Source organism: Myxocyprinus asiaticus, chromosome 10 (assembly GCF_019703515.2).
Source record: "Myxocyprinus asiaticus isolate MX2 ecotype Aquarium Trade chromosome 10, UBuf_Myxa_2, whole genome shotgun sequence".
Lineage (NCBI taxonomy): Eukaryota > Metazoa > Chordata > Actinopteri > Cypriniformes > Catostomidae > Myxocyprinus > Myxocyprinus asiaticus.
Window position 1 is genome coordinate 28,089,347 of NC_059353.1, and position 23,003 is coordinate 28,112,349.

The 23,003-nt window shown below is 37.2% G+C and overlaps 1 protein-coding gene and 1 long non-coding RNA gene across 8 annotated transcripts; one reads left to right on the forward strand and one right to left on the reverse strand.

Annotated features, from left to right (window-relative positions):
• Positions 1 to 2,559: 2,559 nt before the first annotated feature.
• LOC127447155 (uncharacterized) lies at positions 2,560 to 9,886 on the reverse strand. Of its 2 annotated transcripts, XR_007898338.1 has the most exons (4): positions 9,743 to 9,881; positions 7,122 to 7,216; positions 5,628 to 5,754; positions 2,561 to 5,349 (listed from the first exon to the last, which is right to left on the reverse strand). It is a non-coding gene; the product is annotated as an uncharacterized LOC127447155 (long non-coding RNA). The 2 variants fall into 2 exon arrangements; XR_007898339.1 differs by lacking the exon at positions 7,122 to 7,216 and having other exon boundaries at positions 2,560 to 5,349; positions 9,743 to 9,886.
• Positions 8,784 to 22,999, forward strand: LOC127447146 (ras-related protein Rab-5B-like). 6 transcript variants are annotated; one of them, XR_007898287.1, is made up of 9 exons: positions 8,784 to 8,927; positions 9,139 to 9,421; positions 15,077 to 15,379; positions 17,595 to 17,746; positions 18,249 to 18,371; positions 18,786 to 18,879; positions 19,606 to 19,979; positions 21,533 to 22,035; positions 22,626 to 22,999. XR_007898287.1 is itself a non-coding variant. In XM_051708769.1 (7 exons), exons 3-7 carry the CDS (start codon positions 15,217 to 15,219, stop codon positions 19,716 to 19,718), a joined length of 645 nt encoding a protein of 214 aa, XP_051564729.1. In that variant the 5' UTR covers positions 8,784 to 8,927; positions 9,139 to 9,421; positions 15,077 to 15,216; the 3' UTR covers positions 19,719 to 21,523. The 6 variants fall into 6 exon arrangements, 4 of the variants coding, with proteins under 4 accessions (XP_051564729.1, XP_051564731.1, XP_051564730.1 ...); XR_007898286.1 differs by having other exon boundaries at positions 21,533 to 22,999; XM_051708769.1 differs by lacking the exons at positions 21,533 to 22,035; positions 22,626 to 22,999 and having other exon boundaries at positions 19,606 to 21,523.
• The last annotated feature ends 4 nt before the right edge of the window (positions 23,000 to 23,003 follow it).

The following is a 23,003-nucleotide window of genomic DNA, read 5'->3' on the forward strand; positions in this document are numbered from 1 at the left end:
TTCATCAACACAAGAATGAAGAACCAATAGAAACACCTGTCAATCAAAGATGACGTCTCAGGTCATTTGTTGATTTAGAGCCACACTGACCCAGGGTCAGTTTTATATTTCTGACCGTTACAGTAGTGGTGGGACTGAAGCTGTGTGAGCTGATCTTTGATCAGTGGGGGGAGGGGCAGGCCGCGGGCAGCGGGCGCCAGGTCTGGAGTATAATGGTTATAATGGTCAGAAGCACGAAGCTGACACGAGCTAGCATCTACCTCCAACTTCCAATGAGTTGACGACGTCGATTTGTGGTCAAAAAGAAAGCTGTTATTTGAGAGGTATGTTCATCTAATCTATCGTTTAATTTATCCTGAATTTCCATGTGAATGTGAAAACATTTTTTCATTGTTACAGTAGCTAGGTTAAAGAGTAAGCTAGACCCTATACCACATTCAGCATGTTATCTTTATATTGACATGAAATATGAAATGCCATGTTTTCTGATTTAATGACGGAGGTGTGTAAAGCGTTTTACAGATGTATATGTTCAATAGCTAAAGTTATATACAGGTGCATCTCAATAAATTAGAATGTCGTGGAAAAGTTCATTTATTTCAGTAATTCAACTCAAATTGTGAAACTCGTGTATTAAATAAATTCAATGCACACAGACTGAAGTAGTTTAAGTCTTTGGTTCTTTTAATTGTGATGATTGTGGCTCACATTTAACAAAAACCCACCAATTCACTATCTCAAAAAATTTGAATATGGTGACATGCCAATCAGCTAATCAACTCAAAACACCTGCAAAAGTTTCCTGAGCCTTCAAAATGGTCTCTCAGTTTGGTTCACTAGGCTACACAATCATGGGGAAGACTGCTGATCTGACAGTTGTCCAGAAGACAATCACTGACACCCTTCACAAGGAGGGTAAGCCACAAACATTCATTGCCAAAGAAGCTGGCTGTTCACAGAGTGCTGTATCCAAGCATGTTAACAGAAAGTTGAGTGGAAGGAAAAAGTGTGGAAGAAAAAGATGCACAACCAACCGAGAGAACCGCAGCCTTATGAGGATTGTCAAGCAAAATCGATTCAAGAATTTGGGTTAACTTCACAAGGAATGGACTGAGGCTGGGGTCAAGGCATCAAGAGCCACCACACACAGACGTGTCAAGGAATTTGGCTACAGTTGTCGTATTCCTCTTGTTAAGCCACTCCTGAACCACAGACAACGTCAGAGGCGTCTTACCTGGGCTAAGGAGAAGAACTGGACTGTTGCCCAGTGGTCCAAAGTCCTCTTTTCAGATGAGAGCAGGTTTTGTATTTCATTTGGAAACCAAGGTCCTAGAGTCTGGAGGAAGGGTGGAGAAGCTCATAGCCCAAGTTGCTTGAAGTCCAGTGTTAAGTTTCCACAGTCTGTGATGATTTGGGGTGCAATGTCATCTGCTGGTGTTGGTCCATTGTGTTTTTTGAAAACCAAAGTCACTGCACCCGTTTACCAAGAAATTTTGGAGCACTTCATGCTTCCTTCTGCTGACCAGCTTTTTAAAGATGCTGATTTCATTTTCCAGCAGGATTTGGCACCTGCCCACACTGCCAAAAGCACCAAAAGTTGGTTAAATGACCATGGTGTTGGTGTGCTTGACTGGCCAGCAAACTCACCAGACCTGAACCCCATAGAGAATCTATGGGGTATTGTCAAGAGGAAAATGAGAAACAAGAGACCAAAAAATGCAGATGAGCTGAAGGCCACTGTTAAAGAAACCTGGGCTTCCATACCACCTCAGCAGTGCCACAAACTGATCACCTCCATGCCACGCCGAATTGAGGCAGTAATTAAAGCAAAAGGAGCCCCTACCAAGTATTGAGTACATATACAGTAAATTAACATACTTTCCAGAAGGCCAACAATTCACTAAAAATGTTTTTTTTATTGGTCTTATGATGTATTCTAATTTTTTGAGATAGTGAATTGGTGGGTTTTTGTTAAATGTGAGCCAAAATCATCACAATTAAAAGAACCAAAGACTTAAACTACTTCAGTCTGTGTGCATTGAATTTATTTAATACACGAGTTTCACAATTTGAGTTGAATTACTGAAATAAATGAACTTTTCCACGACATTCTAATTTATTGAGATGCACCTGTATATGGCTAACCTGTGTGTGAAATGGAAGGGTTTGTGCTGCGACTGTACTTTAAATCTTTACATGAGTTATTTATGAGCTCTTTATGTGTATTATTGGTCAGTCAGACCAATAAAATCTTCAAAGTTTTTATTATTTGACATTTTAAATATGCAGAGGCAGGGCAAATTGCACTTAAATGCCACGAATGATTTGACTAACTATTTTATTTGGTAATATTCAAAGTAATTGAAGCTATCAGAACATGTGGAAAATAAACCTGAGTAGACACTGTAAATAAGTTTTGTTTTTTACTGTATTCAGAGCTCAATCTGCAATTTTGGGGTTTCCAGACAGACACCTATAAGCCCTCACACACTGATTTGTACCCAATTTAACAATATTTCTGCTGGACAGTGCAGTTATAGCTAATAAATGAATGAATAATTGATTGAATTGCGCCTCAATCAGTTATCACCTGTACTTGTATCTTTTTATGATTATACACTATACCTGATGTTATACACAGATTAATTCTCTACAATGAGAATAGCTCTTAAAAATGTGTAACTGACTTTTCCTAAACAATTACTGATTTAAAAATGGATGTTATGTTAATAATAGATTCCCAGAAACTGTAATAGGTTGAAATAGAACAGGAATAGAAAACTGTCAAATGTCAAAACAACAGTCTGATATTGAATACAAACAATTCAGTGAATGCTAACATGAGTTTAAGAATTCATTTATTCTACATGTGTAGATGTTGAAGCAAAGCAATGTGATATTTACACATTTTGATCATGTGCCATTCATAAAGGTTCTCCCGGTATCACCACCCCACACTAGGTCTGTGCCCCATCTTGGCCACCCCAGTAAAAATGTCCTGGATACGCCACTGCCAACACCTAAGATTATGAAGTACAGAATTTATTCACACCGCCAGACTACAAAGTAAACATTAGTCATAAACACTGCCTAGGTTGCTTTCACTTTTTGTGTGTTCTTCAAGAGTTAAAAGCAGCTCTTACATTCATACAGACATGATCATCACAGACGTCTTGTATTTTAATCAGACCACAAAACAACACAAAAACATTTGACAATTCTGAATGAGAGATGTTTACTGTGATGTACCGCTGAGATTGGCTGGTGTTATGGATCAACTGGGGATCATGTTATCTGGTCATGTATGCGTGCACGTGAATAATTTTAATTGCATTTTCAGCAGATTCGTTCAATGTGAATTGCCAAGGAGCAAAGGAAAGACATTTTGCACATTATTAAAAATGTAGGCTATATATATTTACTACTATATACTGTATGTATAATATACTGTATATATTAATTAGTTCATTTAAAATGACTTTGAGCTGTTTCCGTCGCTTTGCGATTGTCCAAGAGAGAGATGGATTACATCAACGTTCGTTTGCTCTTCCTTGCATTCCCAGATTTCATCCTCGAATTTTGCCACCTGAATTTCTCAACTTGTATTCAACAACCTGGATATTGAGACCTGAATTTCACCACCTGAAATCCACAACTTGAATAATAAAAACTTGAATTTCACAACCTGATTTTTTTTTTAGGTGAATTCACACAAAATATTTTCAAATATTGAAAATTAACAGCAACATTTTTTGATAACATCAAATTACACCCAGTCTTTTTCCAAGATCATGAATTCGGAGGCTTTTTCAAACTCAAGTTCTGGTGGTATAAAAATGACGCCATAAACAGCTAGCTTCCAATACTTTAAGTAGGTACTGCAAAGACTGCATTCATTTCTGTTAATTCTTATTGAACAACAAATTTCTATATATTCAGATAATTACTAAATGCAACATTTCAAGTTGTTGTGGTAAAGATTTAAATCAGCCCTTAAAAAAATGCATTACATTCTGTTACAATAACAGTGTTGGTAAGCTGTGCCAAGATTCCAAACAGAGTCTGTTAACATCCTCTTCATCGTTGAGATCCCCTTCATCTCTCTCTCTCTCCATTTCTGTGTGGTTGCTCTTTGTATCTTGTTGCAGATCTCATACCTCCAGCCCTTCATGCCTCAGAACAATCATCTGGTTTATCAATTCCCACTCTACTGTCCTGCTCCGCCTCACCTCTGCCTCTCTGCACTGCTCCCCAGCTAATCATCCATCAGCCTTCCCCATTCACCTGCTCACCTGCCACACTTACCTCATAGATCACTTAGTATATACAACTGTCTGTTGTTAAAATTTCCCAGAGTTGTTAACCTGGGTGTTATTCCAGCCTTTTTGGACATGTATTACCAATGATTTGTGATCCTTGCCTGCTCTGTGCATTTTTATATTTTTGGCTCCTGTTTTTCGTACATTTGCCTGTATTGTTTGATTTCTCTGGCTTTCACCTAGACTGTGTACTGGCTTTTGGAATATTGGATTAGTAAAGACTGTGTAATTTGTTTTTATTACCTAATAGTTTAAACTCTTTTTTTATCCTAACATTGTCTTTTCCGTTTCCTGATTAATTTCCTGAATTTCTGTAAGACATTACACTGTGCTGAGACACACTATTTTACATTGATTAACAGATGAGCTACTCATCCAGGAAGATAGCATTTGAGAAGCTGTCTTGAATTTACATGTGAATTAAATTTACCAGACACCCCCTAATGCAGACAGAGATATTACACTGACCAGCGTGTCAAAGGGATTAGCCAAATGGGCCACTGGCAGTTTGAACTAAATTGTATTGTTAATTACTGTCCAGGATTTCCAGAGTTCTATTTACCTTTACTATCACTCAAACATCTTGATTAGCCCAGCACACAACCCATTGTTTTGGGCTAGCCTTTATTTATTAGTATACAACCTTGCTCTAAATGCTAACCCTTCAGAAGACATTTCATAACTGCTGTGAAATCTCTCTCCGCTGCGCAGTGAAATGCTCACCATAACCATCTGTCTTCCTCTGATGCTTAAAGATTATTTTCTTCAATTAAGAAGAGAGAAGTTTCCTTAAAAGATTTCTTCTACAACTTCTTTACCTTATACTTGTCTGCTGACTTGTGTGTTTGAGTCCTGACTTGAGTCCTGACAAAGTTGGTTAGTATTCCTCCACAGTACAGACAAAAACTTCCTTTACAAACCTGATGCTTTCAGAATCTGGAGAGCCACTGTTGTTCTTGCATGTGCTATTTCATTTTTGGACGTCCCAAACCTGATGAGTGGAAGAGCTGGAAAGGCCTTCATCACTGCCCTTGCCATGTAAACAAACACAAATATTCAAAACATAATATGTGCCTGACTCCTGCATAGTGCAGCTGTCCTAAAGGCATAACTTATAACATATTCCAAAATAACTCGTATTTACTCATTTGCTTCTGTACTTGTATCTGATTATTCTATAGCAAAATATAATTGCACAGGTAAAACGGAGTTTAACGAAGACATGGATTTAATTTGAAGAAGACAACTGTGAGCTAACCTACTTGAGAATAAAACTTGCATTTTTAGGTATTACATTACTTCACTTACCATGATGACAATTACCCCACAGCTACTGCCACCCCACGGGACTGGATGGGTCAGAACTCCTCCTTTCCACTGTATGTCCACCCACTCCATTTACCCATGGCACGTTCTTCTCATTTTTAGGTACTCACTGAATGTGATTTATGATGGAAGTTATTTACATTTGGAACAAAGCAGAGAAAGTTAGCTACATATGATACAAATTATAACTGGATCCAATAAATATTCTCAGTAATATTACATTATGTTTGATAATTTAAATACACCCAAATAATCTTCTCAAACTTTTAATTTCGTTCATGAATCCATGCCAAAGAAAGTTGTTTGCCTTCTCTTTCCCACCCTACAATCACAAAGATTCACCTACTGAACAACCCTGAATGTAAACAAATGCAGTATTTCGCTACAATACAAACTCTGTGAGATTTTTATTGACTACATAAAGTGTGAATTTATAAAGGCAAAAATCAAGCGTACTGGTATTTGATTTGTTGTGAAACGTGAAAAATAAAAACATGACATACCAAATATACCTCTAAATTCCTTGAGTGTAGGTGTAGCTATTGGGTTGATATTGGGTGTACCCCGTGTGTGCATGCTCATCACTGAAAACTTTTGTTTACCACCCTCCTGAGAAGGGCCCCACCAATGTCCACACCTTGAACATAAGTGCTGTGCCAAGATAGTTCTGCTCCCCGAAGCAAAACAAAAAGCAGGTGGGGCCCCCACCCTAACAGGTTCTGCCTACACTCATTGAATCAGGAGACACAAATTGTATGTCACGTTATATTTCATGTTGGGTTCCACCTTTTAGGGCTGTCACTACTGGGATAAAGGCTGAAGCTGGATGTAGGTAAATGTCCCACAGGCTCAGTGGCTCCATTAGGAGTGTTAACTTACAACACAATGGGCAACAGCCATCATTTAAAACCTATTACAGCACTGTATATTTTTAAAAGATTACAAACTGTAACTGTCAGTAGAACAGAGTGGGTGTAAATATGCACCACAACAACAGACCAGAACTGAACAACCCATGAAAAATGGCAACTATTCACAGAAAGAGTACACCACTACACAGTAATGGAGGGGCCAGTGTAAAAGCCGCTGGTCCTCTCTAGTCCTTTCCAAGCACACCCAAGAGAGAATGGGTCATCGTGGGCTGAGAGCCATCTCACAAATAAAAGCAGACGAATGAGAACAAGGAAGACCAACATGCTGCTGTGCATATATTCTCCACTGACAATCCTCTCTGGAGGCCCTTGGAAGATGACAAGCCCCTTGTGGAATGGTCCCTTGCACCACCAAATGGATTCTAGCCTGATGCCACATATGGCTTATTAATTTCACTAGCACTAGAAGCACCATGAAAAACTCCAGCACATTCATGTGGTAAAATGGACAAAAAAATTCTTCAGTGCTGCGCAACTGCACGTGTTACATCAAATAGCCACAATTCTAAAGGATGTAATACTGATTGATTAAATGAATGAATACCTGAAACTTTTTGCTGCAAGGTTGGAATCAGCTTCCTCTGAGGAACTTTTTGCAGGATCCACCAGAAATACTGTGTGGTTGACTGCATTTATGTACTGAAAATTATAAGTTAATAATTTACTTTAAATATCTGTCTGAATGTAGACAGAACACATCTTATATATGACATTTTAGAGGGCTTTAATTTTGAAATTCAACATCAGACTGCCCTGACATTGTGAGATTGACATTCTGAGGTGGTGTACAATCATACTTAAGTTAAATTGTTCTTTGGAAACAGGGAGTTTCCTTTTAATATCTACCTGAATTTATAGAAAACACAACATGTATAATGACATTTTTGAGGGCTTTTGAAATACAACATCAGACTGCCCTGACATTGGCCGTGTCACGTTTGGAAGGCTGCGTCCTCCGGAGGTCGCATTTGTCGGCCGCATACGTCATCGAAGAAAAGCGAGTAGGACACTTAGAATGCAGCCTTCGAATGCGACCTTCTTTCACGGGAATTCGGAGGATGTATGAGATGTATCCTTCATGGGCACTCACAACCCACAATTCTTTGCTTCAACTGAAAAATAATTACGCCAATTTGCCCGTAAATATGATGTTCAAACGCATGGAATGTTAATTCCCAAGTTGAAGTACCTCAGTAGATGAGTGCAGAGTATATAATATGTATAATTATATTAATATTATTAAAATAAAGTATTAGACTAAAAGTACACCTGTAAAATCTATTTTCTTATCTCTTTACATCATTATAACTCTCCTAAAATGTACCTCATACATTCCCTTCCAGAGGGACTTTGTTCCCTTCTCACTCGAAGTGCTTGCGCTTGTTAAAGAGTGACGTGCTGTCATAGCAACCATGTTACGTTCTGTTTCCATTTGTCCTATGAAGGCCGTCTCGTTTAAACGAGGCTTGTTTAAAGGAGGACACTCGGTATACTGCAGCCTTCAAAGGACACGTCCTACCAAGCATGCAGCCTTCCAAACGAGACACAGCCATAATGTGTGACACTCTGAGGTGGTGTCCTTTCACTCTGAAGTGAAATTGTTCTTTGGAAACAGGGAGTTTCCTTTAAACATCTATCTGAATTTATAGAAAACACAGTATGTATATGACATTTTAGAGGGCTTTAATTTTGACAGTCCTGATATTGTGTGAGTGACACTGTGAGGTGGTGTACTATCATTCTTAAGTGAAATTGTTCTTTGAAAACAGGAAGTTTCTTAATGACAGTCTGTCATTTTGGTGCTTAAAATTCAGATGGTCTTTGGAAATATATTCTTTATTATTTATTTATTATTAAGTTTGCAGGCATCATTTTTTAATTTTTTTTTTTATTAAAATAGTTTATTTTTTGTTTAATATTTATTCATTTTGTTTTATGTAGTTATTTATGTATGTTTGTTCATTTATTTATTTTTTCATTCATTCTTTATTGACAGACTGACTTAATGTGAAATTACTTTCACCGGAAGTTCGCTTTTATTTTGAATTCAGTTCTTACACCCTTTTACCGTAATGCACAGTGTATACGCATACCGCAAAACAGTGTGGGGCTAGCTTGACCATGGCTGTGTCTCGTTTCGAAGGCTGCGTGCTAGGTAGGACGCGTCCTTTGAATGCTGCAGTATACTGAGTGTCCTCCTTTAAACAAGCATCTTTTAAACGAGACGGCCTTCCTAGGACAAACGGAAACGGAATGTAACATGGTTACTATGACAGCACGCCACTCTTTAACAAGCGCCAGCACTTCGAGTGAGAAGTGAACAAAGTCCCTTTGGTAGGGAATGTATGAGGTACATTTTAGGAGATTTATAATGATGCAAAGAGAAAAGAAAATAGATTTTACAGGTGTACTTTTAGTCTAATACTTTATTTTAATGATATATTAATATAATTATACATATTATATACTCTGCACCCATCTACTGAGGTACTTCAACTTGGGAATGAACATTCCTTGTTTGAACATCATATTTACGGGCAAATTGGTGTCATTTTTTTTAGACATTTCCGTTGAAGCAAAGAATTATGGGTTATGAGTGCCCAGGAAGGATACATCTCATGCATCCTCCGAATTCCCGTGAAAGAAGGTCGCATTGCAAGGCAGCATTCGAAGTGTCCTACTTGCTCTTCTGAAACGAGACAGCCTCGATGACGTATGCGGCCTCCGGAGGACGCATCCTTCCAAATGAGACACAGCCCACGCTTTTCCAAGTGGAGGCTGGCGTGACCGCAGTCACACACGTAAATTGGACCTGGCAGACCACATTCAGACAGCTGACACACTGTACTTTTTCATCATACAAGCGTTTCATTGTTACATGTGTAATTGTGCTTATTTTTTTAGGTTTCAACTTGTTAATAATTTGTAGTTGATATGGAATTTCCAACAGTGACAGCTCATATTATTACACATGCGTTTCAACATGAATGAAAATTACAATTGCACTTTTTAAAATTCGTCACCCTAAAAATTTTTAGAGGCTTAAATGTCATTAAAATTGTTGTAAACGGAATATAAAATAAAACATACACTGTCACATGTGTATGTGTAAATATAGTTGCACCCCTCCCCCTACCCGGTTTAACGTTCAAAAAATCTGCTTACCTCAACTATAACGTGATGGGTGAATGACACGAGAAGATGGTCAGAGGTTGTACGAGATATTTTAAATGACTTTTGTGTTTTCTCTTGGAGTTTCATGAGCACAGAGGCATATCAGTCCATCTACAGCTTGAAAGTAGGGTCTTGTGTATTTATGAATGAAGTACTGTTGTTTTAACACCCCCACCCTGAACACTTTAAAATACTCATGATAGCTGTTGGCAACTCTATAACCTGTAAATCCACTTCACAAGCTAATTACACTTTGATATCAACACCATAGATATCTATATGAGAACCGCGAGAACGGAAGTTCAGAGACAACATTTTCAAGATGACTACGCGCTAGTTTCTCTGGTGAATAGGGAAATTTGAGGTTACGTTCACCCTTCTATTTTGAGCACGGCATTGTTTCAAAATAAAAGTCATAAATCTTAAATGGATACGTTGTTTGTCGTATTGTATTGATACAAATAGCAAAGCGCTTTCTGTCAGCAGCACAGATACATTTAAAAATATAAATAATGTATATATTTGTTGATATATCAGTATGTATTAATGTATGTATTATGCAAAGACAATGAAGCTTGGAACGCGTCCTACGATTTCAAAATAAAAGTTTAACGTGTTACTTTTCTAAGTTATAAGAAACGTAAACTAGCTTTATTTGTCTTCTAAAATGTAAAATAAATTTCATTTATTTTGAATTTAGTTTGAAGAAACTGTGTATAAGACGTTTTGTGACCACAAACAATTATGGTTTTATTATATAAAAATAATGAGTTATACGGCAAGAATAGTCATTACAACATCAACTATAGCAAAACGAGCAAAATCTCAGACTAGAAAAGCATTAGTCCAAATATACTCTGATTTGGATGACTCACTGCGCATGCGCGGCTATGTAGGAAGCGCTTGCAGCCTGTTAACCAGTTGATAGATCAACAACCGAACCACCACCCGACAAAACAACCGAAACTGGCAACACCAGGTAAATATCACTAATGATAATTGTTTTATATAATTCTGCCTATCCAAATGGGGTGCCAGAATTTTCGAATTTGGTGCTCGTGGCAGCGCTTGGCCCGCTTGTCTTGTTTCGTCTGGATCGAGACGAGTCACGTTAATGGTCAGAGTATATATTGCGCCTCTCATACATAAGAGCACATACACTTACAACTGCTTATTATAGTTATGCTTTCGATCACATAGAAATGCACCTGATTATTAGAGTTATGCATCATATTACATACACTTGCGTATAGTTATGCATAAGATCACACAGATGTGCACTTGGTTATTAGAATTATGCATCAGATCACGTAAACATACAGTTGATTACTAGCCTATAATTATGAATTATGAATCAACACATAGACATACGCCTTATTAGAATTATGAATCAGATCACAGAGACAGACACATGTTTATTTGAGATATGTATCAAATCACAAAGGAGTTTTTGCGAAAAAAGTTTTAGCGCATCAAAATAAAGCTGATGGAAACTCAAATTATCGCTAAAATTGACATAATATTTTTCCGTTTAACTCTAGCGCATAAACTCTATGTGGATTCATCAAATGTCGCGAAAAACTGGTTTGGAAACACTTTTTGTCGAGAAAAGTGTCATTAACGCAAAAATGTAGTTTCACATGACAGAATTTGCCCCAATCGTTAGCCTGTGTTAATCATGACGACAAGGTATAGGATCCTTGAAATTCAATTTATTGTACATGATTATGGATTGATCTTAATGGCATATAGATCCCATGCTGCAAACATAACACTTCCAGGAGTGTCAACACAAATATCTCATATCATACACATCGACAAGTGCACGGAGAACAAATGAATGACCACTGTTTGTGATGAATGTAATCGCGGTAGACATCTGTTTATTTATTAAAGTTGCTTTTTCACACCATTCAAAATAATAGACGGCAGTCATGGAATTAGCCCACAATACAAAAAACATATCATTTCTATACACAAAAGATGTTTTAAATTAAAAATAAATACACAATACTAGGAGAAAGGTATCAGTGTGCTTTTTTGGAGCACTAACATAAAACCCCATTATATTAAATTATTGTTTATACTTTTGAAAGATACCGGCAAAATTCCCTGAATTAAATTAAATAAATTACCAAATGAAAAAAGCATTAAATTAAAAAAATTAATTACCAAACGAAAAAATTATATTTTTAGACCTATATATGCCTTTTCTTTACACAAACTTAAATTAGCATTACCCTGTTCTGCAGATGAAAAAAGTCAGCTGAATTACATCAGGATGTTCTTTTTTCAAGACTATAAACTATCAGAACTATTTGTCCAATGCTGAGTTCACTTTCAGAAAACAACCTTTTGAACATTTTAAAACGGTTAAATATTTTAAATCTAACCCTCTTTACCTCGGATCACATTTGCTGAGCTTCTTCAGAAAATGTAAATTGCATTATGATGCTAAAATTAATTTTAGATGACAATCAAATTCAGTTGGTCGTTAAAAGTTACTGGACAAATATGCGGGACATAATGCAGTTGTGATGGCGTCGCTTTAGATTAGATGATTGTTCAAAATAGCCTATTGAATATCAGGAATGTATCATATGTAAACCCTGATATTACACCGCATAATTTTTCTTTAATAGCTGTGCACACCGCATATACACATCGATGGATGGTCCTTATATTAAGACCGGAAGTTTTCCCCACTACTTGGTGCAGTTGCCAGCTTGAACAGGGCCATGATGATTCACTTTCGGGTCGGAACCGGTGGAAACCGGCAATGGCCGCAACGTCAGGACCAATATTACAGTCCTTTCAGAACGGCATATGTTCCCTTTTGATTGCAATTCCTCGTCTTCTGATTGCTTTTATTTGTGAAATTAAAATGACAGTAAGCTGTCTAATTTCAATGAATTGTCTCAATACTCTCCCCATTTTACCAAAACTTTGGTGGGAAAAAAAAGAAAAATAGGGACATCTGGGAGGCGAAAGGTGCACAATTAGCGATAAACACATTTCTGTATGGAAACGGCTTAAGGGCAGATTTCTTTTGCGATAAACCGAAACTTATGCGACAAAGTGTTTTTTAGGCACAACGTCATCAAGCACACCATTTTTATCGATAAAAGGTAATTTGAATGGAAACAGGCAGAAGACGGCAAATTTCACAACATTGTTTTTTACGCATTTTCACTTTGTCAATAACAAAATAGCGCAAAAAGTGGATGGAAACTAGGCATACACCTGATCATTTGAGTAATTAATTAAAATAAACAGATAAACACCTGCTTATTTTGCATTAGACAACATAAACGTTATCTGTCTGTAGTGTTCTGCAAAACTGGAGGACTCATGAAAAATCAATATGAAATGACAAAAATACTGTCATAAGCATTGGCCACCCCATATAGTCTAAACTATGCAATTCCATCTATGCAATTACATGTGACTTTAACAATTTCAAATCATAGTAACACTTTACATTGCAATGTCCATGGCCATTACAAGCAGCTCAACAATGTTATTACATATTTAGTTCACATGAGTGTAATTACACTGAAACATGAACACTGTAATGTAAAGTATGACCCAAATCTCATTATTTCGTGTGTATAAATAGTTGCAAGAGGAGGCATGCATTGGAATACAATAAAGGTTTTCCTGGCATAGCAGACGTCATCAACTGACTTTAACCTATGTACTTGAAGCTATAAATATTTGCACTGTGAAGTGACAATGGTGCAAACTCAGAGAGCAGAGCAGCACTTGACTGATTAACCACAAAGAGGTTTAGGTGATTTTCAAACAGGTCAACAGATTTGCAAAAAGAAAAAAAATATTATTGATGGGAAACTGTTCATTAAAGCATCTAGGTGTTAAATGTGTCATAGAGCTTCTAATTTTAATGACTAGACATTTTCTCTGATATGCCAAGATGATATTTGCAATAGTCAAATGATATGACAGAGTGCAGTGTGCTACAGTTTATTTTTTTCCTGCTGTACCCATTAAGTCACACATGAAGGTTTCTTGAGGTTAGGCACTTGCCACCTTGTTTCCATCCGTTCTGACTTCGGTTTATATGGCTTCATAACACAAATGAAGCTTCAGGTGTCAAACAGGAAATATTGACAAGCATGAGGCTTGTCAAGCAACAGGCCCAGTTCTACGGGGGTGCTTGAGGGTGCTAAGCACCCTCAAACAAACCTTAGAGCAGTCTCAATTGCAGACCAGGGCAAACTGCTGCCCTCGGGTCGATTTGTCATGAAAGTTTTCATTTATCTGGCTTTGGGACCTATCACACATCCATAAGCTTTTAATATGCTCAGGGTTGCCAGATAATAGATGCAACACCCCAATCAGAGATTTATACTTGCACAAATATGAAATATTTCGCCTTATACTTAATTTATGCAATCTGGCAACCATGCATGCGAGTGCGTGCACTCTCTCATCTTCGGAAAAAAACGTAAAGTGCTCAATAGTGCAATATTATTCTCAAAGAAAAGTGTGATGCAGCCACTCCGTGTCAATTTGTATTGCTGCGTGTGCTATTTAGTGCCAAGTCTGTGAGCAAACCTTTTCAGTGATGAACTTTAGTAAAATCCCAATAGATCTTCGCATCATTTGCACGCGGAGAGGACATCAGAGCAAATCCAAGTGATAGAGGAAAATGTTTGTTCTTTGTGTTATTTGTAAAATGCTGAAGTCACTCACAACTCTATGTGAATGTTACTCTGGCAGTAATCATTTATCAGTGTTATGCAGCCCGTTTTATTCAGTTGTGTGCTGAATGGGATGCCAAATAAACCATTGACAAGACCCACATCATGACCCGTGAGCGTGTAAACAGATCGATAATGTTCTGAGAGTAAAACAAATGTGTCCACTTTGTGGCAGACATTAAAATAAGCCTTTAGAATCTATAATTTCCAAATATTTTATTTTACTATTAAACCAAACTCCTGATGTAGAGTGTTAAATTGAATATTAAATTACCACTGCATTGAAGTATGGTAAAATAAACAATTAATAATTATACTTTTCAGTTTTACTAACACGTCATAGAAATGTAGCAGCAAAACTTCAAGCAATCGCAGAATGGTCCCATCAGAATACACTTCAGAAAAAAGTGCACCAGTGTTGCTCCCAGAATTATACATTATTTATGTCAGAGAAGAATTCCTTGAAATGACAAAAAAGCTCTCATTTTCTGTAAGTTAACACTCTACCAGAACATACTGGAGTGTTTTGCTTTTTAAGTCTCGGTGACTTCCTCTTCCACTTTGTTCGACTCTTAATGATTTTACTGTTGTGTTTTTTTAGCATCACAGAGGCTGACTGCTGTCTTCAGAGCACAAAAAAGTGTCCAGTTCTTGGAAAAACTGAGTCCTCAGTCCACCACTTAAGTTGTTGTTTTCATAGACTACCAGGCTACCAGGGAGGACGCCCACCCTTCCTCCATCATGAGCACACGCGGGACCGGCAGGGCTAATGGGAGCCTACCGCAGACCAAGATCTGCCAGTTCAAACTGGTGCTGCTGGGAGACATGGCCGTCGGCAAGTCCAGCCTGGTACTTCGCTTTGTTAAAGGCCAGTTTGATGAGTTTCAGGAGACCACCATTGGAGGTGAGCATAGAATTTGGTTTACATTGCATTCATCTATCATTCATCCAGAATTGGGTTTTGGTCTGTAGGAGAATTTTGGTCAGCAGATTAGTTTAAATGAATTGAACTCCCACTATCAGAACAGATATAGGCCATAGGCTAGCTATATTTACAAGGACTGCAGTAATCAGCATTGAGAGTGCTTGGAATAAGAAATGGCAATTTAAACAGCATTTCACAATCACTGGATTCAAGTTGTCTCCATGTTATATTATATTAGGAGCTCCTTACAGATGGATTTGAAATAGACACTGAATGTGTTTACATGCACAGTCTTTCATGATTTATGCTTAATAAGCCTTAAAAAGACTTATGTAAAATGTCACAGTGTTACTTATCAGGGAGAGGTCAAAAATGGTTTATTATATTTACAGTTATTAATTTGGCAGATGCCAAATCCAAAGCAAATTACAGTGCCTTTAAGATATTTATATTTTCCCAGGGAATTGAACCCATGACCTCACCTTTGTTAGAACCATGCTAAACCAATAGCTCTACAGGAACAATGGTTTAAGCAAAACCTCACTGGCATACCTTGATATTTGCCTCATACCCCAAATTTCCCTTTGCCTTAATCATCATTCTTTCAGCTAATTCAATGTGCACATCTGACTTTGTAATATAGGGACTTACAATTTCAGCAATGCACAAAACATGGACGAAATGGCAGAATCCAGTCATAAAAATGCACAATTAATAAAATTAAAATCACTATATGTGATTATAAAGGCTGTGCACTTTCAGACTACACATTTAATTAAATCACAGCCATTTGCTGTAACTAATAACCACACAGGACCCTGAGGCAAACTGCCTATTTGGAAGTGAAAAACTACCATCAATAGCACACAGAAACGAAAAGGGCTTCCCTCAGTTTTCCGCCAGAATAAAAGTTCTATTTAAATGGACGTGTGAAATAGAATAAAAGAGACAAAAATATCTTACTACTCTATAGTAATGTAATATTCACTGTAATTATAAAATTAAAAAATAAAATATTTTTTAACAAAAATAAGTGTTCTAATTTTGCAGTGAGGATCTGTACAATAGCACTTCATTTGATAAAAAATAATGCATAACATTTCATCATGCAATGTTATGATGAAAATGAACTGTTCTATTTTCATTTGATTTAAAGTTTTAATGAATTCATTTGATTAGACACCATTTTGATTATAAAATTAAATTAAACTGAATACGGAATTCAGAAAAAATAAAACCGAAAACACGGAATTTGGGAAAATAAAACGTATGATAGGGCACTAGTAACAGTTTTGACATTTAGAACAGAGAAAACACCTGTAATTTTAAAGTCTCATGTAAATGTTTTTTTCTTGCATTGGTTTATTGATTTGTATGTAAACCCTTCAAACTGTCTTTTATTTATTGGGCAGATTTTTGATAGTTATCAGTGACGTGCATGTAAACACGCTCATTTGGTGTATGCAGAGATCACGTTCTATTTAATCATATTAGTAGAGGTCCCATATATCATCACTTGTGAGTTTGATGGCAAATCAGGGTGTCACTATCTCAAAGTATAATCTACATGCTGGAGTTTACAAACATTGTTACAGACTTTGGCTCCAATAAAGCCAGATACTGACCGACAGAGTACAAATGGAGAAAATGCAACACTATTAGACTTCAAACTGGAGGTCTTGTTAAAGCGATAAGCCATTCGAGGACATGCGTACAGTGATGTTATCATGGTTAAGGAGTATTCTAAGGCAAGGTACAAAGCGGAGCTGAAGTCACTGTAACAAACTGGCTTGATTGGCTTAGTGCTTTTATAAAAGAGTAATAACAACAAAATTATCAAAGACAACAGTGTTTATTAAAAAATATATATTAACTATAATCATCATAATAAACCATTTTTCTCCCAAGGAATATAGTTCATTAGCCTAACTGTAGGCTGTTTACGGTTGCCAAGCAATTTGGCCAATTTCAATTGATGTGACCTCAAACTTGTGTTTGTGCATCAAACAAATAATCTGAATTTAACATGTCAGTCCACATTCATGTTTAAAGTATAAGCAGTAGAATAATATGCTAAAATATTCTATTCTATTCAAAGAACAGATTACACCAAACATGGAACACAAAACTTGTCAGTTTAATTCTTGGAATCTCTGGCATAAGTTATTTTTCTCTTTGTGTTGGCCAACACCAGCTGCATTCCTAGCCCAGTCTGTTTGTCTGGACGACACTACAGTGAAGTTTGAGATTTGGGACACAGCGGGACAGGAGCGTTACCACAGCTTGGCTCCCATGTACTACCGTGGAGCCCAGGCGGCCATTGTAGTGTTTGACATCACCAAGCCTGTAAGTTAACTGTAGTACACTCATGGTACAAATGTTTTTGGCTTTAGAAATTTTCATTTTTGGTTGAACGCACAGCTATTTATTTCTTAGCCTTTGGCAACAACAAATTAGCCACTTATTAAAGTTATTTTAGTGCAGTTGTCATATCATTCCATTATTTTAGAGATCTCACAAAAGTTGCTGGACATAGTACTATGGTAATTCTATGTTGTTTTTTTTACAGTACCATGTACTCAAAATACTATGGTATATAAATATGATAAACACTCAGTAACTTGTGATAGATCAAAATACCATTTGTACCAAAATACCATCTGATACCATAGAAAGGGTAGATAGAATGGAATGACTAAAATCACACATTCTGCATTTGCATGATTCAACATTTAAAATCAGTTTTTAATTCAAGACAAGGCTTTATTTGTGTTCAGGAAATTAACCTCTAAATAGAACACACACACTGGCTGTATCTTCCATTTTGCAAGCCTCACTCTGTTTACAGGAAACATTTGAGCGAGCAAAAGCTTGGGTGAAAGAATTGCAGAGGCAGGCCAGTCCCAACATTGTCATTGCCCTAGCAGGGAACAAGGCCGACCTAGCTGACAAGAGACTGGTGGAGTATGAGGTCATCTCTCTTCCTTTCTTTATGCATCCTCAATCACCTTTAGTTCTGAAAAGTTCTGAATGAAAACTACATTCCAGCTATAGAAAATCTGGACATATAACCTGTAGCTCTTTGTGGTTTCAATATCAAGAGCGAGTTTTCCTTTTTGTTTTATAATATACTGGGGCTATCGATACGTAGATTTAAATAATTGAAAATAATCAAACATTTTGAATTTGCTTCAAATTTGCCTACATACAGAGTTCTTACTACTATTAGTACCATCAATAGTGTGTTTTAATCATAAATGATATTTCATATTTGTTAAGTTTCAATATTAATTATATTCCAACATTAATTATATCTCAAACATGTTCACTTTGGCAGACCTAATAGTTACGTGCAGTAACTCAGACCCCTCATTTTTCTGTACAGGAAGCCCAAACATATGCAGAAGACACAGGCTTGCTTTTCATGGAAACATCTGCCAAGACTGCAATGAATGTAAACGAGTTGTTTCTGGCCATTGGTAAGCATTAAAGGGATAGTTCACTCAAAAATGAATCATTTACTCAACCTCATGCTATCCCAGATGTGTATGACTTTCTTTGTTCTGCTGAACACGAAGAAAGATTTTTAGAAGAATATTTCAGCTACGTAGGTCCATACAATGCAAGTGAATGTTGGCCAGAACTTTAAAGGTCCAATAAGCACATAAAGGCAGCATAAAAGTTATACATAAGACTCCAGTGGTTGAATGTATATCTTCAGAAGCGATATGATAGGTGTGGGTGAGAAGCAGGTCAATATTTAAGTCCTTTTTTTCTATAAATTCTTCTCCCTGCCCTGTAGGTGGCGATATGCAGAAATAATTTTAATCGTCAGAAACTAAAGAAGAATGTGAAAGTGGAGATTTATAGTAAAAAGGGACTTAAATATTGATCTGCGTCTGAAGATATGGATTTAATCACTGGAGTTAAATGGATTAATTTTATGCTGCTTTTATATGCTCTTTGAAACTTCAAAGTTCTGGTCACCATTCACTTGCATCGTATGGACCTAGAGAGCTGTCCTGCTAAAAATCTTTTTGTTTTCTGCAGAAGAAATTAAGTCATACAACTGATATTGCATGAGGGTGAGTAAAGGACATTTGTTTTGCCTTTGTATGTTGCTTAATGCAATGTTACTAAAAATGATGCTTTCCTTGTTGATTTTGTATTTATTAAAATCTTTTATCATCTTTATCTATCAATAGCAAAAAAGATGCCAAAAACAGACACCCAAAACCCCACGCATGCTGCTCGACATCGGGGAGTAAACCTGCAGGACCCAGATGCACAATCCACACGAAGCTGCTGTGGGAACTAAAGGCCCGTCAACACTCCATTACGGGAGACCATTGACACCTTCTCCTTCCCAAAATCCCACCCTTTACCCTTTCACCTCCCAAGACGGATATGGAAAGAGAGAGAGAAAGAAGTAAGAGAAAGAGGTGAGGAAAATTCCTCAGTGATGCCATGAAGAGATTTTTCCAGGAAGACTTCTGATGGTTTGATGGACGGGGCAGAACGCGAACTGGCGATGTACTCTATATCATATCTGGCAGTAAATGTGGATTCTTCATTATTTGTAAGTCGAGAATAATTTCAGTCACTGTTCATTTTGATTATGCAAGAACCAGGGTGTCACTTAAAAAGATAAAGGATGGAAAAAGATAAAGGATGGAGAAAGAGACATATGGAACAATGAAGAAACTAAATTAACAGGAGAATTATATATTATTACGAGATGGCCCACAATGTCCCTTAAAACAACCTGACATTCCAAAACAGCCCAGAAGTCTTCAAGCAAAATCTACACCATGTTCTGAGTAACTGTATGCTCTGAGCTCTCTAATTCTGGTCCCAACTGTAACACTGGAGGAAAGTAAGCACCTTAACCCTAAACTAATCACGCAAGTATCCTTATAACACTTCAACTGTGAGCACTTGTGAAAGCCACAGCTACTAAATTTTTAAACTATGGAAGGAACACTGAAAAAGTTATTTGTTCATTCTGAGCTTGTTTTTTAGCCTCCAGCTTTATTTATTACCCGTGTTTTAATCGGTCTCCCTTTTGTAGCTTGTCATTCATCCTAGACCCAAAAAGTATTGGAGAAGATTAATGTTGTCTTCCCTACCCCATTCCTTTTTCCTGACCACATTGATTTTCAGTGTTGAAGTTCACAAAACAACAGCAAGCTCTACGATGCCTTCTCTACGTTATTGTCGCTTTGTGTAAACTACTGTTTGAGAAACAATCAACGAATCATTTATAATGTTTTGGCGCCAGCGAGATGGTACTGATCGAAAACCATTTCGCTTAATGCATAAGATGAGTAATCGCAGAATATCACATATTGATTTGTCTGGAGGCGGAGGTCATGCAATATCAGGCCAATGTCTTAGTTTGTATATTCAAAAGCAACATAAATATTCAAGCACCCACAAATCATTTGCTTAGAACGTGAATGAGTGACCATCTGACACTATATGATAGGTTGGAATGGCACATAGTGTCAAGGGAAATCTTGTCCACTTTCCCACAAGTCGCAAAGACCCTGAAAAAGTGGAAGAAAACAGAAGTGCCTACTCAAGTTTTTTCCGTGTTTAGGGCTTGTTCGGTGTCCACGCCTAAAAAGTAGAGTTTTTGAGATGTTGGGTCAAAGTGTTCAGGCAATAACCTGTAAGAATAACTAATTGAGTATGTTAAAGTGGAGTCATTAATGATGTTTTGTTTTAAGGATGCTGTTTGTTGTGTATAAAAATGAGTTTTATTTCAAATTGATTTTAGTCAGTAATTATGGGTTACCAATACATTTATATGGATATATAGGGAATTAATTAGGTATCATAATAAGGTGTCACACAGCTACAAGTCATTTGTCATGTGTCTTCAGGTCCACCTTTTTTTGTGGAAAAGATCTGATCTCCTGTTAACACCTCTGTGAATTGAAATGTTAAATAAATCTGTGCTGTTCTGCTACAAATGAAACATGACTAGCCTTGATCTAAACCTGTAGCCTTGTGTCTTGTCACTGTAATAATTAGAGAGTACTCTTAAAGAGATTCACCAATTAAAATTCTCATCATTTACTCACCCTAATGCCATCCCTGATGTGTATGCCTTACTTTCTTCTGCAGAACACAAAGATTTTAAGGAGAATATGTGTGTGTGAAAGTGTGTGCTCTGGACAATGTTCTGCTGGGAAACCCTGGGTCCGGCCATTCATGTGGATGTCAATTTGACACTGGCCACCTACCTAAACATCACTGCAGTCCAGGTACACCCCTTCATGGCATTGATGTTCCCTGATGGCAGTGGCCTCCTTCAGTAGAATAATTTGTCCTTCCACACTGCACACATTGTTCTGGAATGGTTTGAGGAACATTATGAAGAGTTCAAGGTGTTGCCCTGGACTCCAAATTCCCCAGATCTCAATCTGATTGAGCATCTGTGGGATGTGCTGGACCAACAAGTCCGATCCACGGGGGCTCCACCTCGCAACTTCAGGACTTGAAGGATCTGCTGCGAATGTCTTGGTGCCAGATACCACAGGACACCTTCAGGGGTCTTGTAGAGTCCATGCCTCGGCGGGTCAGCGCTGTTTTAGCGGCATGCGGAGGGCCAACAGCACATTAGGCAGGTGGTCATAATGTTTTGGCTCATCAGTGTGTGTATATAAATAATATACAGTATATATGGCATAATCTACAATCATGTTTTCATCAAACCGCACAATGATGACAAAGACAAAACAGACATTACAGTTTCATTTTCTGTTATAGCATAATTTCCAAGCAGTTTTACAGAAAATTATGTGTTGTGAAAAGCCCTATACAAATAAAAATTACTTGAAGCTCCAAAAATCACAAAGGCAGCATAAAAGTAATCCGTATGACTTGTGGTAAACATACACTAGTGGTAAAATCGATATCTTCAGAAGTGATATGATAGTTGTGGGTGAGAAACGGATCAATATTGAAGTCCTTTTTTTTTTACTATAAATCTCCACTTTCAAAAAGTGAAACTGGAGATTAATAATAAAAAGGACTTCAATGTTGATCTGTTTCTCATCCAAACTTCTAAACACATGGAGTCTGATAGACTATGTTTATGCTGCCTTTATGTGATTTCTGGAGCTTCAAATTCTGGTCACTATTCACTTGTATTTTATGGACCTACAGAGTTGAAATACTCTTCTAAATATCTTCATTTGTGTTCTGCATTAGAAAGTCATACACATCTGGGATGGCATATGGGGGAGGAAATGATGAGAGATTTGTCATTTTTGGGTGAACTATCCCATTAAAAGAATTGGAGAAAGGTGCCTTGCAGCCCCTGCTATGTGCATGGCAGGCTGACAAAACACTCCTACTGCACCATGTCTGCCATTGTTCAGGTAAAAAAGGTAGTCTTGTCAGAAGTTGACATGTCGGGCTGCACAAACAAACAGAGCAATATTTTAAAAGTGCCACAGTTCTTACACTTTTCAAGAAGCCAACCTACCAATAGCTTATTTATAGTTTTCTCTGGACATAAAACTGGGAGGGATCCCATAGTCATATCCAATCAATAAAATCTTTAAAAAGTTATGGACATTTCTAAAGTCTA

Bases quoted from the DNA above. Each gene is read 5' to 3' on its own strand.
- LOC127447146 (XM_051708769.1), top strand. From the start codon at position 15,217: ATGAGCACACGCGGGACCGGCAGGGCTAATGGGAGCCTACCGCAGACC. The intron at 18,372-18,785 runs GTCATCTCTCTT...TTTTCTGTACAG, and splicing joins AGAGACTGGTGGAGTATGAG to GAAGCCCAAACATATGCAGA. The intron at 18,880-19,605 runs GTAAGCATTAAA...ATCTATCAATAG, and splicing joins CGAGTTGTTTCTGGCCATTG to CAAAAAAGATGCCAAAAACA.